The sequence below is a fragment of the Macaca mulatta genome, chromosome 9 (genome assembly GCF_049350105.2).
Source record: "Macaca mulatta isolate MMU2019108-1 chromosome 9, T2T-MMU8v2.0, whole genome shotgun sequence".
NCBI lineage: Eukaryota > Metazoa > Chordata > Mammalia > Primates > Cercopithecidae > Macaca > Macaca mulatta.
The window spans coordinates 54,976,547-54,993,995 of record NC_133414.1 but is presented as its reverse complement, the minus strand read 5'-3'; the positions used below and the strand labels follow the sequence as shown (position 1 = coordinate 54,993,995).

The 17,449-nt window shown below is 40.2% G+C and overlaps 1 protein-coding gene across 1 annotated transcript in view; it reads right to left on the bottom strand.

Annotated features, from left to right (window-relative positions):
- Positions 1 to 2,571, bottom strand: part of LOC106996122 (ankyrin repeat domain-containing protein 30B) — a 72,115-nt gene extending 69,544 nt beyond the window's left edge. The window contains exon 1 of the mRNA XM_077946302.1: positions 2,305 to 2,571. Within this exon, the coding sequence (XP_077802428.1) occupies positions 2,305 to 2,528 (224 nt within the window). The 5' untranslated portion in view covers positions 2,529 to 2,571. The remainder of the gene's footprint in view (positions 1 to 2,304) is intronic.
- Between the last annotated feature and the right edge of the window lie 14,878 nt (positions 2,572 to 17,449).

Sequence of the window (17,449 nt, the reverse complement as noted above, 5' to 3'; positions counted from 1 at the left end):
TGGATTTTTAATACATTGATATTTCTTTTTTTCTTTTTTTTTTTTTTTTTTTTTTGAGATGGAGTCTCGCTCTGTCTCCCAGGCTGGAGTGCAGTGGCCGGATCTCAGCTCACTGCAAGCTCCACCTCCCGGGTCCACGCCATTCTCCTGCCTCAGCCTCCCGAGTAGCTGGGACTACAGGCGCCCGCCACCTCACCCGGCTAGTTTTTTTTTGTATTTTTTAGTAGAGACGGGGTTTCACTGTGTTAGCCAGGATGGTCTCGATCTCCTGACCTCATGATCCACCCGTCTCGGCCTCCCAAAGTGCTGGGATTACAGGCTTGAGCCACCGCACCCGGCCTACATTGACATTTCAAGCAGTGCTCAGAAAAGAAATTGTGTGTATGTTTCATTATTTTCTAAAAATATTTTTGTGTAATAGAATTGACCACTAATGGGCATATACAATTTTTTAAATATGGTACTTACCATCAAATTGTCTATTTGAAAAGTCATCTGCAACTTAAACCTTAAGGAGTACTATAAATATCACTGCTTTTTATCCGCACAAACTTTGTGGATAGAGAACAGTATTTGACTCCTTTTTTAACTTAAATGCCTTCCCTAACCGGGAACACTAAATTTGTTTCCTTTGTGCATAGGTCACTTGCAGATCTTAAAAAAGGACTTTGCCCAATTTTAAATTACAGGACAAGTACTTTTTTTAGATCTGCAATTTAGATCTCTAATTTAAACTGCCCAATTTTAAATTAGAGGGATTTTTGTTGATTTGAGTGAATTCTCTATAAAATGAAGAGTTTTAAATCTAATATATATATATACACACACACATATAGTAAATATTTTTACAAGTATGCTGCCTTTTATTTTTTCTCATATGCAGGGTGTTTTAATTTTTGTTTTACTAAATTGCCCTTCAGAATGCTTGCTTCTGACAATCTTAGAAAAGTTTTGTCAACATAAAAATATATCTGTGTAAATAGGCATATATGTTTTCTTCTGTTATTTTTATCATTTTGTACATTAAAAACTTTTAATCTATATTCCATCAGGAACTTATTTTCTGGCATAAAAATCTAATTTTCTCCAAAAAGCAGGCATTTTACTTAGGAAACTAATTCTTTTCCTACTAGTATAAAGTGTGACCATTACCAAGTTCTAAATTCTTACAAATGTTTGGGTGTTTCTGGATTTTCTATTCTGTCGTATTAATTTACCTGTCTTTTCAGCTGTTAGTAAACAATTTGTGATTTTTTTTTTTTTTTTTAAGAGAGAGAGAGAGTTTCTCTGTCACCTAGGCTGAATTGCAGTGGTGGGATCTCCGCTCACTGCAATCTTCACCTACCGGGTTCAAGCGACTCCTGTGCCTCAACCTCCCCAGTAACTGGGATTACAGGCACCCGACATCATGTCTGGCTAACTTTTGTGATTTTGTAAGAGATGGTGTTTCACCTTATTGGCCAGGCTGTTCTTGAACTCCTGACCTCAGGTGATCCACTCGCCTCGGATGCCCAAAGTGCTGGGATTACAGGCGTAAGCCACCGCGCCCGGCCCATCTTCTGCAAGTTAATAGCGCATTTTGGTATCTAGAAGGGCAAGATTTTTCTACTCCATTACCAAATATGTAAAATGTCATCACAATAGTAAAAGCCTGTGTAATTCAAAAAATGTTAAAACGTTGATAACTTTATTTGGTTTATGTAAAATTGATAAAGAACTCACATCTTAAGAAAAATCACTCTTCTTAAATTCAAGAACATAAACCATCTTCCCACCTCAAAGTTTCCTTCTAAGGTCCCTCAGCAAAGAACATATTTACATAGACATTCATTGATATCAAAATGGATATTGGACTTTATCCAAAGAATGTTTAGCCAAGAAGTACATATATTATGGGAATTATTTCATTATGCACCATTTCATAATGTAGCTAACATTATCTTTTAAAGCTTGTACATTAAAAGTAAAATCCTGTATGTACTTAATTTTGTGAGTTAAATCATTAAAATTCTCTACACAGTGCTCTGTGAGAGGAAGTAGGAGTGAAGGAGAAAGCAGCTAAAGTTTGGGGTTGATTTTAAGGTGGCCTGGGCCTTCTGCCCAGCAGGGCGCCCCCGTCCCAGGCCTGGGGGCCTGCCCTGGAAGAAGGCCTAGACCCTGGGGCCCATGGTGGCCGCCCTGCCGTCAGCCATTCCTCCACCTGCTCCCTTCCTCCCCAGGCCCCCCAGCCCCCGACTCTGAAGGGGAAATCCTCCTGCAGCCACCATCTCCTTCTGCAGCCCTGGCTCAAGCAGGGCCTGGTACCTCTTCCTGGCGTCTTTTACATTAAGGTTGATGGTCTTCTTCTTCACTGTCATCTTCTGCAGCTTTGAGACTTGGCCCCGGGAGGCAGCTTTATGGATCTTTCTAAGATCCCCGTACTGGATGATGTAGGAGTCGTTGTTGGTGTACACTAGCTGGCTGAAGGGGCTCGGGCGCACCTGGCCCGTGGGCAAGTCATTGCCACCGACTGGAGAGAGCCACTGCATGGCTGCGGCAACCTGCTAGAGAGAGCCCGCGCCTCCGGATCGCCCTCCCCCAAACCCCTCCGTTGGCCCTAGCTTCCCGCTAGCCCTTCCCCAGCCACCACCCGCCCCCTCCCACCCAGATCGTCTTTGCCCTTCTTCAGTCCACGCAGTGCCTCGACACCCGTAAAAAGTTCTGTTTTCGCCAAGCTCTTGCACACTCAGGCCTCTCTCAGCAGAAACGCGCAGAGCAGAGCCGTTAGCCAGCAGCGCATGCGCAGCTCAACAGGCTGAGGAGACACGCGCCCTGGCCACGTTCCCCAGGCACCGCGTGCAGGTGGCAACTGCCGCTGAGGCACTTCCGTGTTGGCGGGCCTCCCTGGAACGGAACATGGGGGGCGCCATGCCACACGGCCCGCTTGACATAGCCACTCCCAGCCCCTCCTCGACCTGCGATCCAGGAGCTGGACCCTGGCACTGGGCACGGTGCAGCCTCTGGGGTGGCACTGAGGGTCGGTTCCCGCCCTCCTGCAGTCAGGGACCCACCCCCTGATTTAGGCGCCCCAGAGGCTTCTGGCCCAAGGATTCGCGCTGCTGGTGACGCTGACAGTGTCAGGGTTGCAGCCCCTGCTGCTGCGTGCCATGTTCAGGTAGGAGCTGTACCTGAGTCCATGGTGGAGGCTAATTTTGTATATTTTTTTAGTAAAGACGGGGTTTCTCCATGTTGGTCAGGCGGGTCTGGAACTCCTAGGCTCTGGCGATCTGCCCAGGATCACACAGTCCTGATCCCAGGACAGATTGCCTGAGCCTAGGAGTTCCAGAACTGTCTGACCAACATGGAGAAATCTCATCTCTACTAAAAAAAAAATACAAAATTAGCCGGGCATGGTGGCACATTCCTGTAATCCCAGCTACTAGAGAGGCTGAAGCAGGAAAATAGCTTGGACCCAGAAGGCGGAGGTTACAGTGAGCCACCCGTGGAACATGGGCGGCGCCATACCACACAAGCCCGCCTGACATAGCCACTCCCGGCCCCTCCTCGACCTGCGATCCAGGAGCTGGACCCTGGCGCTGGGCACGGTGCAACCTCTGGGGTGGCACTGAGCGACTGTTCCACCCTTCTGCAGCAGGGGACCCACCCCCTGACTTAGGCCCCCTGGAGGTTTCTGGCTCAAGGCTCCGCGCTGCTGGTGACGATGACAGGGACAGGGGACGAGTCACCACACCAGGCCGATGTATTCCTTTCTGATGAATAAATTGACTGGGTGCCAATTTATCATCAGAAAATATGGATTACTTCACTAAACCATCTCCCAAACCTCTCTTCTCGGTGCTCTGCCTTGGTTACTTTTTTTTTTTTGAGACAGAGTCTCGCTCTGTTGCCTGGACTGGAGCGCAGGGGCGCAATCTCGACTAACTGCAACCTCTGCCTCCCAGGTTCAAGCAATTCTACTGCCTCAGCCTCCCAAGTAGCTGGGATTACTGGTGTGTGCCACCACGCCCAACTAATTTTTGTATTTTTTAGTAGAGACAGGGTTTCATCATGTTGGTCAGGCTGGTCTTGATCCTGATCTCATGATCCACCTGCCTCGGCCTCTCAAAGTGCTGGGACTACATGACAAGCATAAGCCACCGTGCCCCGCTGTAATTTTTTTTTTTTTTTGGAGGCGGAGTTTCCCTCTGTCACCCAGGTTGGAGTGCAGCGGCGCATTCTCGGCTCCCTGCAAGCTCCGCGTCCTGGGTTCACGCCATTCTCCTGCCTCAGCCTCCAGAGTAGCTGGGACTACAGGTGCCTGCCAGCACGACTGGCTAAATTTTTTTGTATTTTTAGTAGAGACAGGGTTTCACCGTGTTAGCCAGGATAGTCTCCATCTCCTGACGTGATCCGCCCGCCTCAGCCTCCCAAAGTGCTGGGATTACAGGCTTGAGCCACCATGCCTGGCCAATTTCTTTTTTCTTTTCTTTTCTTTTCTTCCTTTTTTTTTTTTTTTCTTGAGATGAGTTTCTCTTTTGTCGCCCAGGCTACAAGGCAATGGTGTAATGGGCTCACTGAAACCTCCGCCTCCCAGGTTCAAGCGATTCTCCTGCCTCAGCCTCCTCAGTAGCTGGGATTACAGGCATGTGCCACCATGCCGGCTAATTTTGTATATACATATGTATATTTTTTTAGTAGACACAGGGTTTCTCCATGTTGGTCAGGCTGGTCTCAAACTCCCAACCTCAGGTGATTCACCTGCCTCAGCCTCTGAAAATGCTGGGATTACAGGCATGAGTCACCACCACCTGGCCAGTTACTTTGCAATTTAAGTAACATAAATGCTGGCTGGGCAAGGTGACTCTGGCCTGTACTCCCAGCACTTAGAGAGGCCGAGCCCAGTAGATCACCTAAGGTCGAGGTCGAGACTAGCTTGGCCAACATGGAGTGAAACCCTATCTCTACTAATCATACAAAAATTAGCTTCTACTAAACATACGAAAATTAGCTTGCGGCCTGGCGCGGTGGCTCAGGTCTGTAATCCCAGCACTTTGGGAGGCCGAGGCGGGCAGATCACCTGAAGTCAGGAGTTGGAGACCAGCCTGGCCAACATGGCAAAACCCTGTCTGTACCAAAAATATCCGGGCGCGGTGCTGCCTACCTGCAATCTCAGCTACTAGGGAGGCTGAGGCAGGGAGACTCACTTGAACCTGGGAGGCAGGGGTTGCAGTGAGTGGAGATCAAGCCATTGCACTCCAGACTGGGCAACAGAGCGAGACTCCTTCTCCAAAACAAAGTCTAACTAAAAATAAAAATAAAAAATAAAAAGTCTAACAAATTGTAGAGACTACATTTCATTAACTTGCAGTGTTTCCTTTGTTAGTTTACACTAAAATGTAATTATTTATTCCAGAATAGGCTAGAAAGGTATAATGCGCTCTCTTTTCCATTGGAGATGAAAAATAGGAATGATTATTCTTGGCTCTTCAGGAGTCCTTGAAGGTCCTTGGATCTTCACAAAGGAACTCACAATTTCTGTTCTTCTGACTTTTATCCCTAGTGAAATTGATTCTTCCCCATTAAGCATCAGTAAAATGACCAAAATAACGATAACGTGAAGAAGGGTTAATAACTAAAAACATATTCAAATATACATGGCCACCACTAAGACCTTGATCAACAAAAGGACAAAGAAAATGAATGCACTTTCAACACATACATGTATACATGGGACTATGTTCTTTTCACTAGTAGCGATTAAAGAAATGCTAATATAAAAAAGAGTAAATGAACCATCCTACACTATTAAAGGGGCATAAGAAAGGAATATCGATGGTCCAGTTAATAATACTACCAAAAAGGCATACTAATATTTTTCTGGGGGCATTGTAAATTAGCATAGTGCTTTTTGGAGGAAATCTGCCAATATGTTTTTAAAAATAAAAGGATTTAATTCTCTTTGATCTACTGGCTTATGCTTTGGAATTTATTCTAAGGAAATTGTTCAAATGAACAAAAATATACATAAATGAAATTATTTGTTCCATCATTATTTTCAATAGGGAGAAATTAGAAATTACTTAAATTCATCATAGAAATGTGGATAAATGATAGACTATCAACTTAGAAACATATTGTCTTCTTGGCCAGGTGCGGTGGCTCGTGCCTGTAATCCCATCACTCTGGGAAGCGGAGGCGGGTGGATCACTTGAGGTCAGTAGTTCTAGACCAGCCTGGCCAACATGATGAAACCCGGTCTCTACTAAAAATACAAAAATTATCTGGGCGTGGTGCACATGCCTGTAGTCCCAGCTACTTAGTAGGCTGAGGCAGGAGAATTGCTTGAACCTGGGAGCTGGAGGTTGCACTGAGCCAGGATTGTGCCACTGCACTCTAGCCTGGAGGACAAACCGAGAACCCATCTCAAAAAAAAAAAAAAAAAAAGAAACATATTGTATTCTCTCTTAGAAAGGGTAGATGAATGGAAAAGTATTAATAATGAAAATAACCAAAAATTGGACTTATAAACTATGGAATTATAACTATTAGTATTTGAAAATATATGCAGATCTACAATTCTTCACATGGAATTACAAAATTCAACATTTATGAATACCTAAACATAAGTTTGGTAAAATCTGATCTATGCTGATGTAGGGGTATTTATAGTCTTATTTTTTTAGACGGAGTTTTTGCTCTGTTGCCCAGGCTGGAGTGCAATGGCGCAATCTCGGCTCAGTGTAACCTCCACCTCTTGGGTTCAAGCAATTCTCTTGCCTCAGCCTCCCGTGTAGCTGGGATTAAGGCACCTGCCACCACACTCAGCTAATTGTTAATAGAGACAAAGTTTCACCATGTTGGCCAGGCAGGTCTCAAATTCCTGACCTCAGGTGATCCACCCACCTCAACCTCCCAAAGTGCTAGGATTACAGGTGTGAGCCACCGCACCCAGCCAGGGTTAGTCTTTACTGATCCCAGTTCATGTGATTATTCATATGATTTGCCACTAGGGATATTCCATAATATGCAGTATATTTATCACATTACCTTTCTAAAATCTAAATATTTTTGAATTGTGATTTCAAAGAAATCTGACTTTGAAATCTTAGTTTGAAATCTGATCCTAACGATTTCAGATAAACTATTGGAAAATATTACAAATGACAAAAATTGTGCATTAAGATTAAATTGTTGATTAATTTAAGTCACCTTGCAGCCGAGTGTGGTGGTTCATACCTGTAATCCCAGCACTTTGGGAGGCTGAGGCAGGTGGATCACGAGGTCAAGAGATCAAGACCATCCTGGCCAACATGGTGAAACCCCATGTATACTAAAAACACAAATATTAGCTGGGCGTGGTGACACACGCCTGTAGTCCTAGCTACTCGGGAGGCTGAGGCAGGAGAATCGCTTGAACCCAGGAGGCAGAAGTTGCAGCGAGCCAAGATCGCACCACTGCACTCCAGCCTGGTGACAGCAAGACTCCATCTCAAAATAAATAAATAAATAAATAAATAAATAAATAAATAAATAAATAACTTTGTATATCATAAGGGTTTAATTAAAAAAAAAACTTTTTTGTAAAATATATGTATATTAGTATTATTAGTTCTTATAATTTCATCAATGTGAGGCATAAATAAAATTTGTTAAGTTAAAACTTTCATTATACATTCATTCATTCATTCATTCATTTATTTTCAGACAGAGTTTCGCTCTATCATCCAGGCTGGAGCACAGTGGCATGATCTCGGCTCACTGAAATCTCTGCCTCCCAGGCTCAAGCGATTCTCGTGTCTCAGCCTTCCAAGTAGCTGGGACTATAGGCATGTGCCACCATGCCCGGCTAATTATTAAAAGTCTTATAAGAACATTAGAGTTCTGGGATTATTTTTTGTTTATTTAAGAGACAGGGTCTCACTGTATCACCCATGCTGGGGTGCAGTGATGTGATCATAGCTCACTGTAGCCTTGAACTCCTGGGAAAAGCAATTCTCTCACCTCAACAACCCCAGTGGCTAGGACTAAGGTGCTTGCCACAACGCCCAGCTAGTTTTTAAATTTTCTGTAGAGATAGGTCTCACTACGTTACCCAGTCTGGTTTCAAACTCCTGGGCTCAAGGGATCCTCCCAACTTGGCTTCCCAAAGTGCTAGGATTACAGGTGTGAGCCACCATGCCAGGATAAGAACATGAGATTTCTCTTACCATCTGTTTATATCTAAGTGGAATAGTATAGTATTATGTGTCAGTGTTGAATTATTTTAAAGTATTATGCACTGAAACATGCTAATAATCTGGGTCAGTTTCTATCTTGACCTAGGCTTAAACATATTAGCTAACAAGAGGGGCCCAAAATATTGATTACACACCATCTCCTTATTTATTTTTTTGAGACAGAGTTTTGATCTGTCACCAAGGTTGGAATGAAGTAGCATGATCTCGGCTCACTGCAACCTCCGCTTCCCCTGTTCAAGTGATTCTATGCCTCAGCCTCCTGAGTAGCTGGGATTACAGGCATCCACCACAAGGACCAGCTAATTTTTATATTTTTAGTAGAGAGAGAGTTTCACCATGTTGGCCAGGCTGGTCTCGAACTCCTGACCTCAAGTGATCCGCCCACTTTGGCCTCCCAAAGAGCTGTCATTACAGGCATGAGCCAATGCGCCCAGCCACCATCTCCTTTCATTAAAAATTTGTGAGCTGAAAATAATTCGAAGACAGTTATTTTCATATAGAGTCATTTAATCAAACAGGGATTAATATTAATGACTAATATTAATACTTATTTTATCTAAAATTATGTCTAACTGATTTTTCTAAATTCTCTGACTTGCTAATAATGTTAAACATTAGGTTTAATACATATAATTAGGTCTGTGTGGATGCACTATGTAAATAAAATTGTTTTTAACATTTTGTAAGGTCTGCTGCTTTACAAGTCTTATTATCTTTGTTCCATTTTGATACCAAAATTTTAACTGTGATAATTAGGCTGGAGACACCAAATCGAGGTATGTTTATATAATCACTCTCAAGGATCTCAAGGGTCACTTTCTGGTTGCATTATGAAAATTGTAAAAGGATTCAAGTATACATCCCTGATAATAGCTCTTGATAAATCATATAAATCTATATGATAGATACAGTTTAAGATTTAGATCTAGATAAATTCAGCAACTCTGTAATTTATCAAAGGGTTTTGGTTAAAATTGAAGACATTCCTCAATATAGAATTAGTTCTAAAAAATTTGTTGCAACGAAGAATGTTAACAACTTACCTTTGTGTTTTCTCTGAATACTGAGCAATTCAAGATAGACATAGAAGTAAAGCATAATGAAATAAACATGTGAGCTTTGTAGTTCATGGTGTTGTTGGCGCGGTGCTTAGCAACAGGGATTTTCCTACACTACACTCCATTACAGGGCACCCTTACCTACTCGGTCACATATGGAACAGAAACTTTATTGCTAAATTTACAGCATAGCAGAGGCAGAACAGAATTCAATTTCACTTCAGGCTGGGACATCCTAAAGAGAAAAAACACGGAATGGGTGATATGAGCTACCCTAGTTTATTCCTTTCTTCTAGTATCTCCAATCACCTCCACTTGAGGAACTACTGAACAAGAGCACAGGAGCAGTGCTCTAAATGACATTAGATATCCTTCAATATCTTTGTCAGTCTAAATTCAAAGGAAATATTTTAACTCAAGTAAAAAGACTAGAAAAGAAAGCTAACCCATATGGGGATGCAGAATTTTTTCTTTTTGTTGTTTTAAAATCTCTTGTTTTTGGCCACAGGCACTCTGAGCTAGAAGAAAATATTTAGAAGGATGAGAAATCCTTCTGTATTGAATAAGGAAATTACTCCCAGATGGCAGTGGTGTAAATCTACTATGAAAATAACTATACACACACACACACACACACAAACACACGTATGTATGTATGTATATATGTATATATGTGTGTGTATAAAAACATATGTATAAACATATAAATAAATAAATATAAACATATATAAAAATATGTTTATAGAAAATGTCTGGAATCTTTTTAGAGTCTAGAGTCCTTCTTGATGGCCTTAATTTATAAAAATAGCCTCAAATTATTTTATTTAATTAAAAACTGTAAGAGATTAACATTTTCTCCTCATAATGTCCAATCAAGTATTTTTCTTTTGAATGAAGAAAAATATAATACATTGTCTGTAAAAAAGTAACTCTTTGATTTAGTAGTTAGCAGTGAACAGTTGATATGGTTTGGATGTTTTATCCCCTCCAAATCTCATATTAAAATGTGACCTGTATTGTTGGATGTGGGGCCTTGTGGGAGGTATTAGGTCACAGGAGCAAATCCCTCATGAATGGCTTGATTCTCTCCCTTGGGTAATGAGTGGTAAAGAGTTTACAGGAGATCTAGTTGTTTAAAAGAATGTGGCACCTTCCCTTTCTCTCTTGCTCCCTCTCTTGCCCAGTGACATGCTGGCTCCCCTTCAAATTCTGCCATGACTGGAATCTTACTGAAGCCTTCACCACAAGCAGTTGCTGGCACTATGCATTGTGTACAATCTGCAGAACCAATGGCCAAATAAATCTATGTTCTCTATAAATGACCCAGTATTAGGTATTTCTTTTACAACAACACAAACACACTAACACACTGGTGAAAATCAACTTAAATACTTAAATACAGGTAATAACATAAATTTAAAATGCAAACTAAGAGTTGTAAAATTTATATTTCCCCTTCAAAAATTAGCATTCTAAATTCTCTCCTTACAATTTGTTTTACTTTATACACTTTCAACTTCCTATGCTCAAGTTTTCAGAAGACATTGAATAACATCACATCATTAAAGAGAAGAAAAGGAAAAATTGACTGCGAAAATTAAGCATACAATGTATTGAATTAATAGAGATTTGTTGAACAATTTTTGTTAATGGAGTTTATATTTTTAAGTATAAATATTTTTCCGCATATCTTTAAACAAAGTTTTTTTTTTAAAAAATCCTATATTTTAAAAATATAGGATATTTACAGCAAATGGTCCCACGGATCCCAATTATTAAACAAAACACAAACATAAATTGATTTCAGTATATCAAATATGCCTTAATAATTATTTTAGGTAGCTATAAAAAGTAGAGTTACAAGATTGAGAGGCATTTCGACTTCTGGGAAGACTTTAAAAACATGAAGCTACATTTCCCACCACCATCAAAGATTTACGTGTAAGAGATTTGTCTTCATTTTGTTTTAATTAGAGCAAACAATTTGCCCATGGGCATCAAAACTTAGAATGAGTTTGACATCACAACACAGTTTATATTCTCTGAGGAAAAATGAAAGGAAACTAAAGAATTTTATTTTTCAGACATCAAATCACGAAACTAAACAGTCCAATTTTCTTTGGGTTCTCAGTGGTACATTTGTGTCTTCACAGTTTAAAAAGCCACACTTTTGGCCGGGCACTGTGGCCCCACGCCTGTAATATCAGCACTTTGGAAGGCCGAGGCAGGCAGATCACCAGACCAGGAGATGACGACCATCCTGGCTAACATGGTGAAACCCTGTCTCTACTAAAGATACAAGAAAAACAATTCACTGGGCGTAGTAGCGGGCCCCTGTACTCCCAACTACTCGGGAGGCTGCGGCAGGAGAATGGCTTGAACCCGGGAGGTGGAGCTTGCAGTGAGCCAAGATCATGCCACAACACTCCAGCCTGGGCAATTTTTCTTAAAATCTGGAGGTCTAAAACTTTGCTAAAATAAACGTTTAGCAAGAAGCAAGTTCACATGCGTTGGTTGCTGAAATAAACTGCTAAAGGGAATGCACTAAAATGTCGAACACAATTATACAAAGTAAATACTCATCGAACATGCCAGATGTTTCCTAAATTTAAATTGTTAAATGGACATCGTGGAAGAATCATTTTAGTTTTAAATTCCATAATAAGCAAAATAACTTTCTTATACAGAAACATTTGTTCCTTTGTGTATAAACCAAATCAAATATCATATATAAGTTACACATAAGATATGAATCATGTATAATGCAACTTATCAAACATTTTAGATGAACATGTCAGTTTTTATATTATCAACATAGAACTGTTTTAAGATAAATCAATCATTTCTTCATTTTTCATCTCAATTTATAAGAGATGACATAAGTTACATGACTCAGCGAATCTACACTGAAAGCACTGGATAGGTGAATTAATTCACTGGATAAGTGAATTGCAATTTTTGCTCAAATATGGAAAAAATCTGACTGATTATAATCAAAATCATCAACTGTCAGTTACTTTTTCTGCAAGCTCTTTACTTAATATAAAATCTAGACATTAAGAAACTAATTTATTCTCTTAAATGCTATAAACATTTTATTGCATTTCATTATTTCTTTAGTTGTCAATTTTGATAGTGTTTGACTAGAAGTCGAGAATAGGAAATCCACTAACCTTAGGTGGGCCAGTTACTTACTTTCTCATTGCCTTGGTTTTCTTTCTTGAAAAGTGAAGAATTGTTTTCTTCATAATTATAATTGTTTTCTGAAAACGTAAAACACTGGTAACATTGCCTGGCATTGAGTAAATTACTAGTTTTTAGTATTAGTATCGATTCACATTTTTCCTACTTAAAATTAGATAATGACTCTTCATTTTCTATATGATTTTATAGCATACAAATTTAGATACAAATCAAGACATACTTGAGTATCTAGTAGATGCTCAGTAGTATACATTGAATAAAATAATGCATTATTCCTCACAATCTTCATAGGACAAGTAACTATCATCTTTTCCAAATGGACATGAAAGTTTCATGACAGAAAGATTCCATAACTAGATTTGTTGCCAAGCTTACCTGTAGTAGATCTAGGACTTCAAGACAGGCAGGTTCTTAACTTCTACACTCGATTAACCTATATGGCCTGCCTTTGTTCATGCTTTGCCATGTTTATCTAGTTCTCTGGTTCTTTCACTAGATTTTAGTTTCTTGAAGGTAAGTTTACCTCTATAGAACCTACCTCAGTGACTTACCAGGTACTGGGGAAGTAAATATTCAATGTTTGCTAAATTAAATAGCAAGTTACAACTGGGAGAATCTGACAAAGTAGAAAGATTTTGAAGCTAGTTAGACATAAGTCAAAATCATACTTTGGATATTTGTTATATTCTGCTCAAAATATTACTTAACCTCTCTGAGCCTCCCCTTCCTCTTCTACACCGTGGGACTGATATTACCTCCTATGAAGATTATGCACAATAGATAGGATTCATGTATTATGTTTATTTTCATGTCAAGTAATTCGAATACATTTTGTTCCATTTGCCCTGGGTTCTAAGTCAAAGGCTGGGAAACTTTTTTCTGTGAAACGCCAGATAGCAGGCCAGGCGCAGTGGCTCACGTCTGTAATCCCAGCACTTTGGGAGACCAAGCCAGGTGCATCACGAGGTCAGGAGATTGAGACCAACCTGGCCAACATGGTAAAACTCCTTTTCTACTAAAAATACAAAAATTAGCCGGGCATGGTGGCTGGTGCCTGTAATCCCAGCTACTCTGGAGGCTGAGGCAGGAGAACTGCTTGAATCCGGGAGGCGGAGGTTGCAGTGAGCCGAGATCACACCACTACATTCCAGCCTTGGTAACAAAGCAAGACTCCATCTCGAGGGAAGAAAAAAAAAACCCAGATAGCAAATATTTTAGCCTTTACAGACTATACAATTTCTGTTGCAGTGATTCAGCCCTGCTGTTGTGGTATGAAAGTAGCTATAAACAACACATAAATAAGTGGATATGGCTGTGTTCCAACAGACCTTCTCAAAAATGCTGCATGCCGGATTTTGCCTGGGGGCCATAGTTTCCAAACCCCTATTCTAAAGCGTGACATCTGGGGTCACTAGCTAAAAGAAATTCTCATCTAAAACTACTGGATTAAACATTTTAATATTGTTTATCATGTATTTACCTCTGGACACTGATTTCTTGTGTTGTAATTATAAATACTAATTATAGAAACAGGACAATTACAATTATCTTTGCAAAGAGTTTTACGTACTCAAAATGTGCATCCAATTCAGCCTTACACGTCAGGTGCTTAGCAGCACTTTAAAGATGTTGACCAGTATGAGCAGAATGGTTCATATTGAGTCCTTTTAAAATAGCCTCATGAGGGCAAGATGTTGACTTCTGGAGCTGAACCAGCCTAACCTGCCTTTCTTGTTCTTGTTTCTGTGCGCTGCTACCTCACGTGACTTGTCTATGTCCCGAATTTAAATCTTGTTTCCAATACTCCTATAATCCTCTCTTTACCTGAGTTGGTATTGTTCATCTCAATATCTTGTTACTGACCTTGGCTTGACTGTTTCTCTAGTCATTGAGTCCGAGATACCCCAAGGCGTTTTTCATAAATAGCTACCCCCTGTCCAGCATATTTTGTCACTTAGCAAGCTTGACAGCACTACTCCTGGGCTGTGAATTCCTTTTAGATCCTTATTCATTTTAGGGTTAACTGAACTCCTTTGCCTTGTGTATAAGGCTCTGTGGGACTTGGCTCTAGTCATATTCTCAAAACTCCAAAATATAGTCAGGCCCCTTTCACATGCCTTGTTGTTTCACACTTCTGTGCCTGCTTTCTCTCTGTGACACACTTTCCTTGTTTGGGTATTTGGCAAACTTCTACTAATCCTTCAAACTCGGGGATGGCTGAATCTTGATTCTTCCCCATAAAGGTTCCCCTTTCCAACTAATATCACCTCTGTACTCTTATCCCTAATCTCAGCAGCAATCAGCCCCAGGAAACCAAACCAAAAGCTCTGCAGCAATTGACCCAGAACAGATAGGATTTATTCAATGACTGCAGCTTCCCTTATTTTTGTTTCCACCTCAGGACCAACCAGAAAAAGCCAATATGCTCCCCAAACCAATTACAGGGGACGCCCCGCTTCTAGTTAGCACAAATGCAGCTTCTTCATGCCAACCACCTCAAATCAAAGCATACTTGAACCCTTCTCTTCTGTTCACTATGATGTTTTCCACTGCCCTGCCTACCTATGAGTTTCTAGCTAACGCAGTGATGATGGCTGATTCCCTTACTTTAGAAAGCTCTGATAAAATAAGTGACTAAACAAGCTCTGCCTCATCTCATGTAGGTGAGTTCTTTTATTCCCACAATCCCTAGCACCAAGCATCATTAATATGTTAAACCTGCCCACACTGATGGGAAGAACATCAGGATAGGCAGTCAGACTAAGTCTAGAAGTGTTCTGTGGTGAAGCCCTTCTCTAAAACTTTTAGTACACTTAACCTAGGGACCAGTCAGATCACAGGTCCGACAGGATGTCTCATGAGCTAAATGGGAGCAGTTGACCAATGGAAATGTATATGTAGAAAAGCAAAGAATAAGAGATATAGAGAAGAGAGCTGCAAAGTTACTAGGAAAGTCTTAAACATCCCTCTACTTTTGCTATTATCACTGGCCTTCTGATCTGCAAGGATGAATCAACTTATATAAAGGGCCTAGAGTGGGACAGATGTTTTAATGTTTTTTAAATCAAAGAATAAAACCTCAAACATGAAAAGAATATGCATATTTGCAAATACTCTCATCTGGCTTTTTTCCTTTATTCTACAATACAAGGCAATTTCACTTTAAGTTCTCTGTAATATATTTTATAAGACAATACCAAGGAAGCTTAATCTATTTTACACATAGAAAAGACTGATCATGATATGAGGAATAGGTTTGCCTCCAGGAGCATTAGATCCAGCCATCAGTGCACACCAGTACACCTCTGATACCTGAAATTAATCTCAGCAGTGGGAAAGCTTAGTCATGCAGGCTGTGCTTCCTGCTGAAAGTAAAACCATCAAACTCAACACACATGCAGGAGGTTGCCTTTGAATCTTAAGGACCATTATCATTATCTGCCATAACTATGCCAAAAGAATATTGCCTCTCTCATTTATTGCACTGAAAAACCTTAACACTTTTCCTCATTTCTATTGTATAATTAAATATCAAATGTATTTATTTTGGCAGTGTATCATATTAGGGAATGTGCTATGGAGCTGGAAAACATGAGTTAAAATGCTCATTCTAACCCTCAGATAAAGGACACGGTTTATCAAACCTTTAGTTTCCTAATCTGTATAATGGGTATGTGAACATCAGTATCTTGGGGAATATTATGAAAATAATATTAGATAATGTGTGAAAAATATTTAGTGTAGTATAAGATAAATAATAGGATTATTTTATTACTATATACTCTATGCATATGACTATACATATATGAGCATGTATATATTTACTAGGTATACATGATATATATTTTAACATTTAGATTGGGCTTCTTCAAATTAATAGTTATGCTGTAAGATGTTCCAGTATCTACATACCATATACAACATATCAGATGTAGTAAATTAAACTATGAATGTGTGTATGGCAATATATTTTAAAACCGTGATACCATTAAGCGATAAGGATGTTTGGCAGACAATTGGGCTCACTCACTACCAAAGTAACCACTCTGCACACCAGCTTCACAGCACAGACAATTCACACTTCTTTCTACTTCAGGGAAATAAAACCTATTACTGTTCTCCATGCTTTTTTATGTCACTATCGAATGCTCAAATATGTAATTATTCGGTCCATGGACAGTAATGACTCATGATTTATTTTATATTGCACGCATCCTTGCCTCCTTCCTTTTCCTGAGGTTCTGACAGCTTGACTACAGTATCTTTAATGCTTCCTCTCAGAACTAATTCAAATTTCACCTCTGCCACAAATACATTTCTTTATTCCCTCTTTCCTCTGTGTTACCATGGCACCTGCTTGTCCCTATGAAGGAGGATAAAACATCGACTTACGTTTTGTTCATTATTCTCTCACCGGGTGGATTGTGAGTTCTCTGAGGACAAGAGATGATGCTTTCTGTGGCTTTGTAGCACAGTGACAGCAAGTCACTTTATTCATTTATTCAGCACATTTGTTTGGTAGAAGTTCATTAAGTATCTACAACACGATAGGTGCTATGCTATTAATGTGGGTTTCGCCAGCAAATAAGACAAGGCCCCTGCATATTTCCAGTTGAGCCAGGAAGATAAGCATTGGATAGGTAACTGCAGGCATGATGAGGAGTAGGGAAAAAGCAGTCTGAAGCTGAAGGGAAGGCAGGGTTGATGTTGCTAGGTGATGTTGGGAAGAGGTGTTCCCATCAGGAGGAATAGCTTCTAGGCAGAATTAGTACTGTTGGAGCCAAGGGCTGAGCAAAGTATAATCGGGCTGGAGTTTGGGAAACCAGGGGGTCAGTGGTACAGAGTAGATCTGAAGAGAGAATGTAGCCAGATTTCTCTTGGACTTGTAGATTATTTTGCACAGTTTTAAGTGTTAGAAGAAGGCACTGAATGGTTTCAAACAAAGGAGTCACATGATCAGATTTGTAGTTT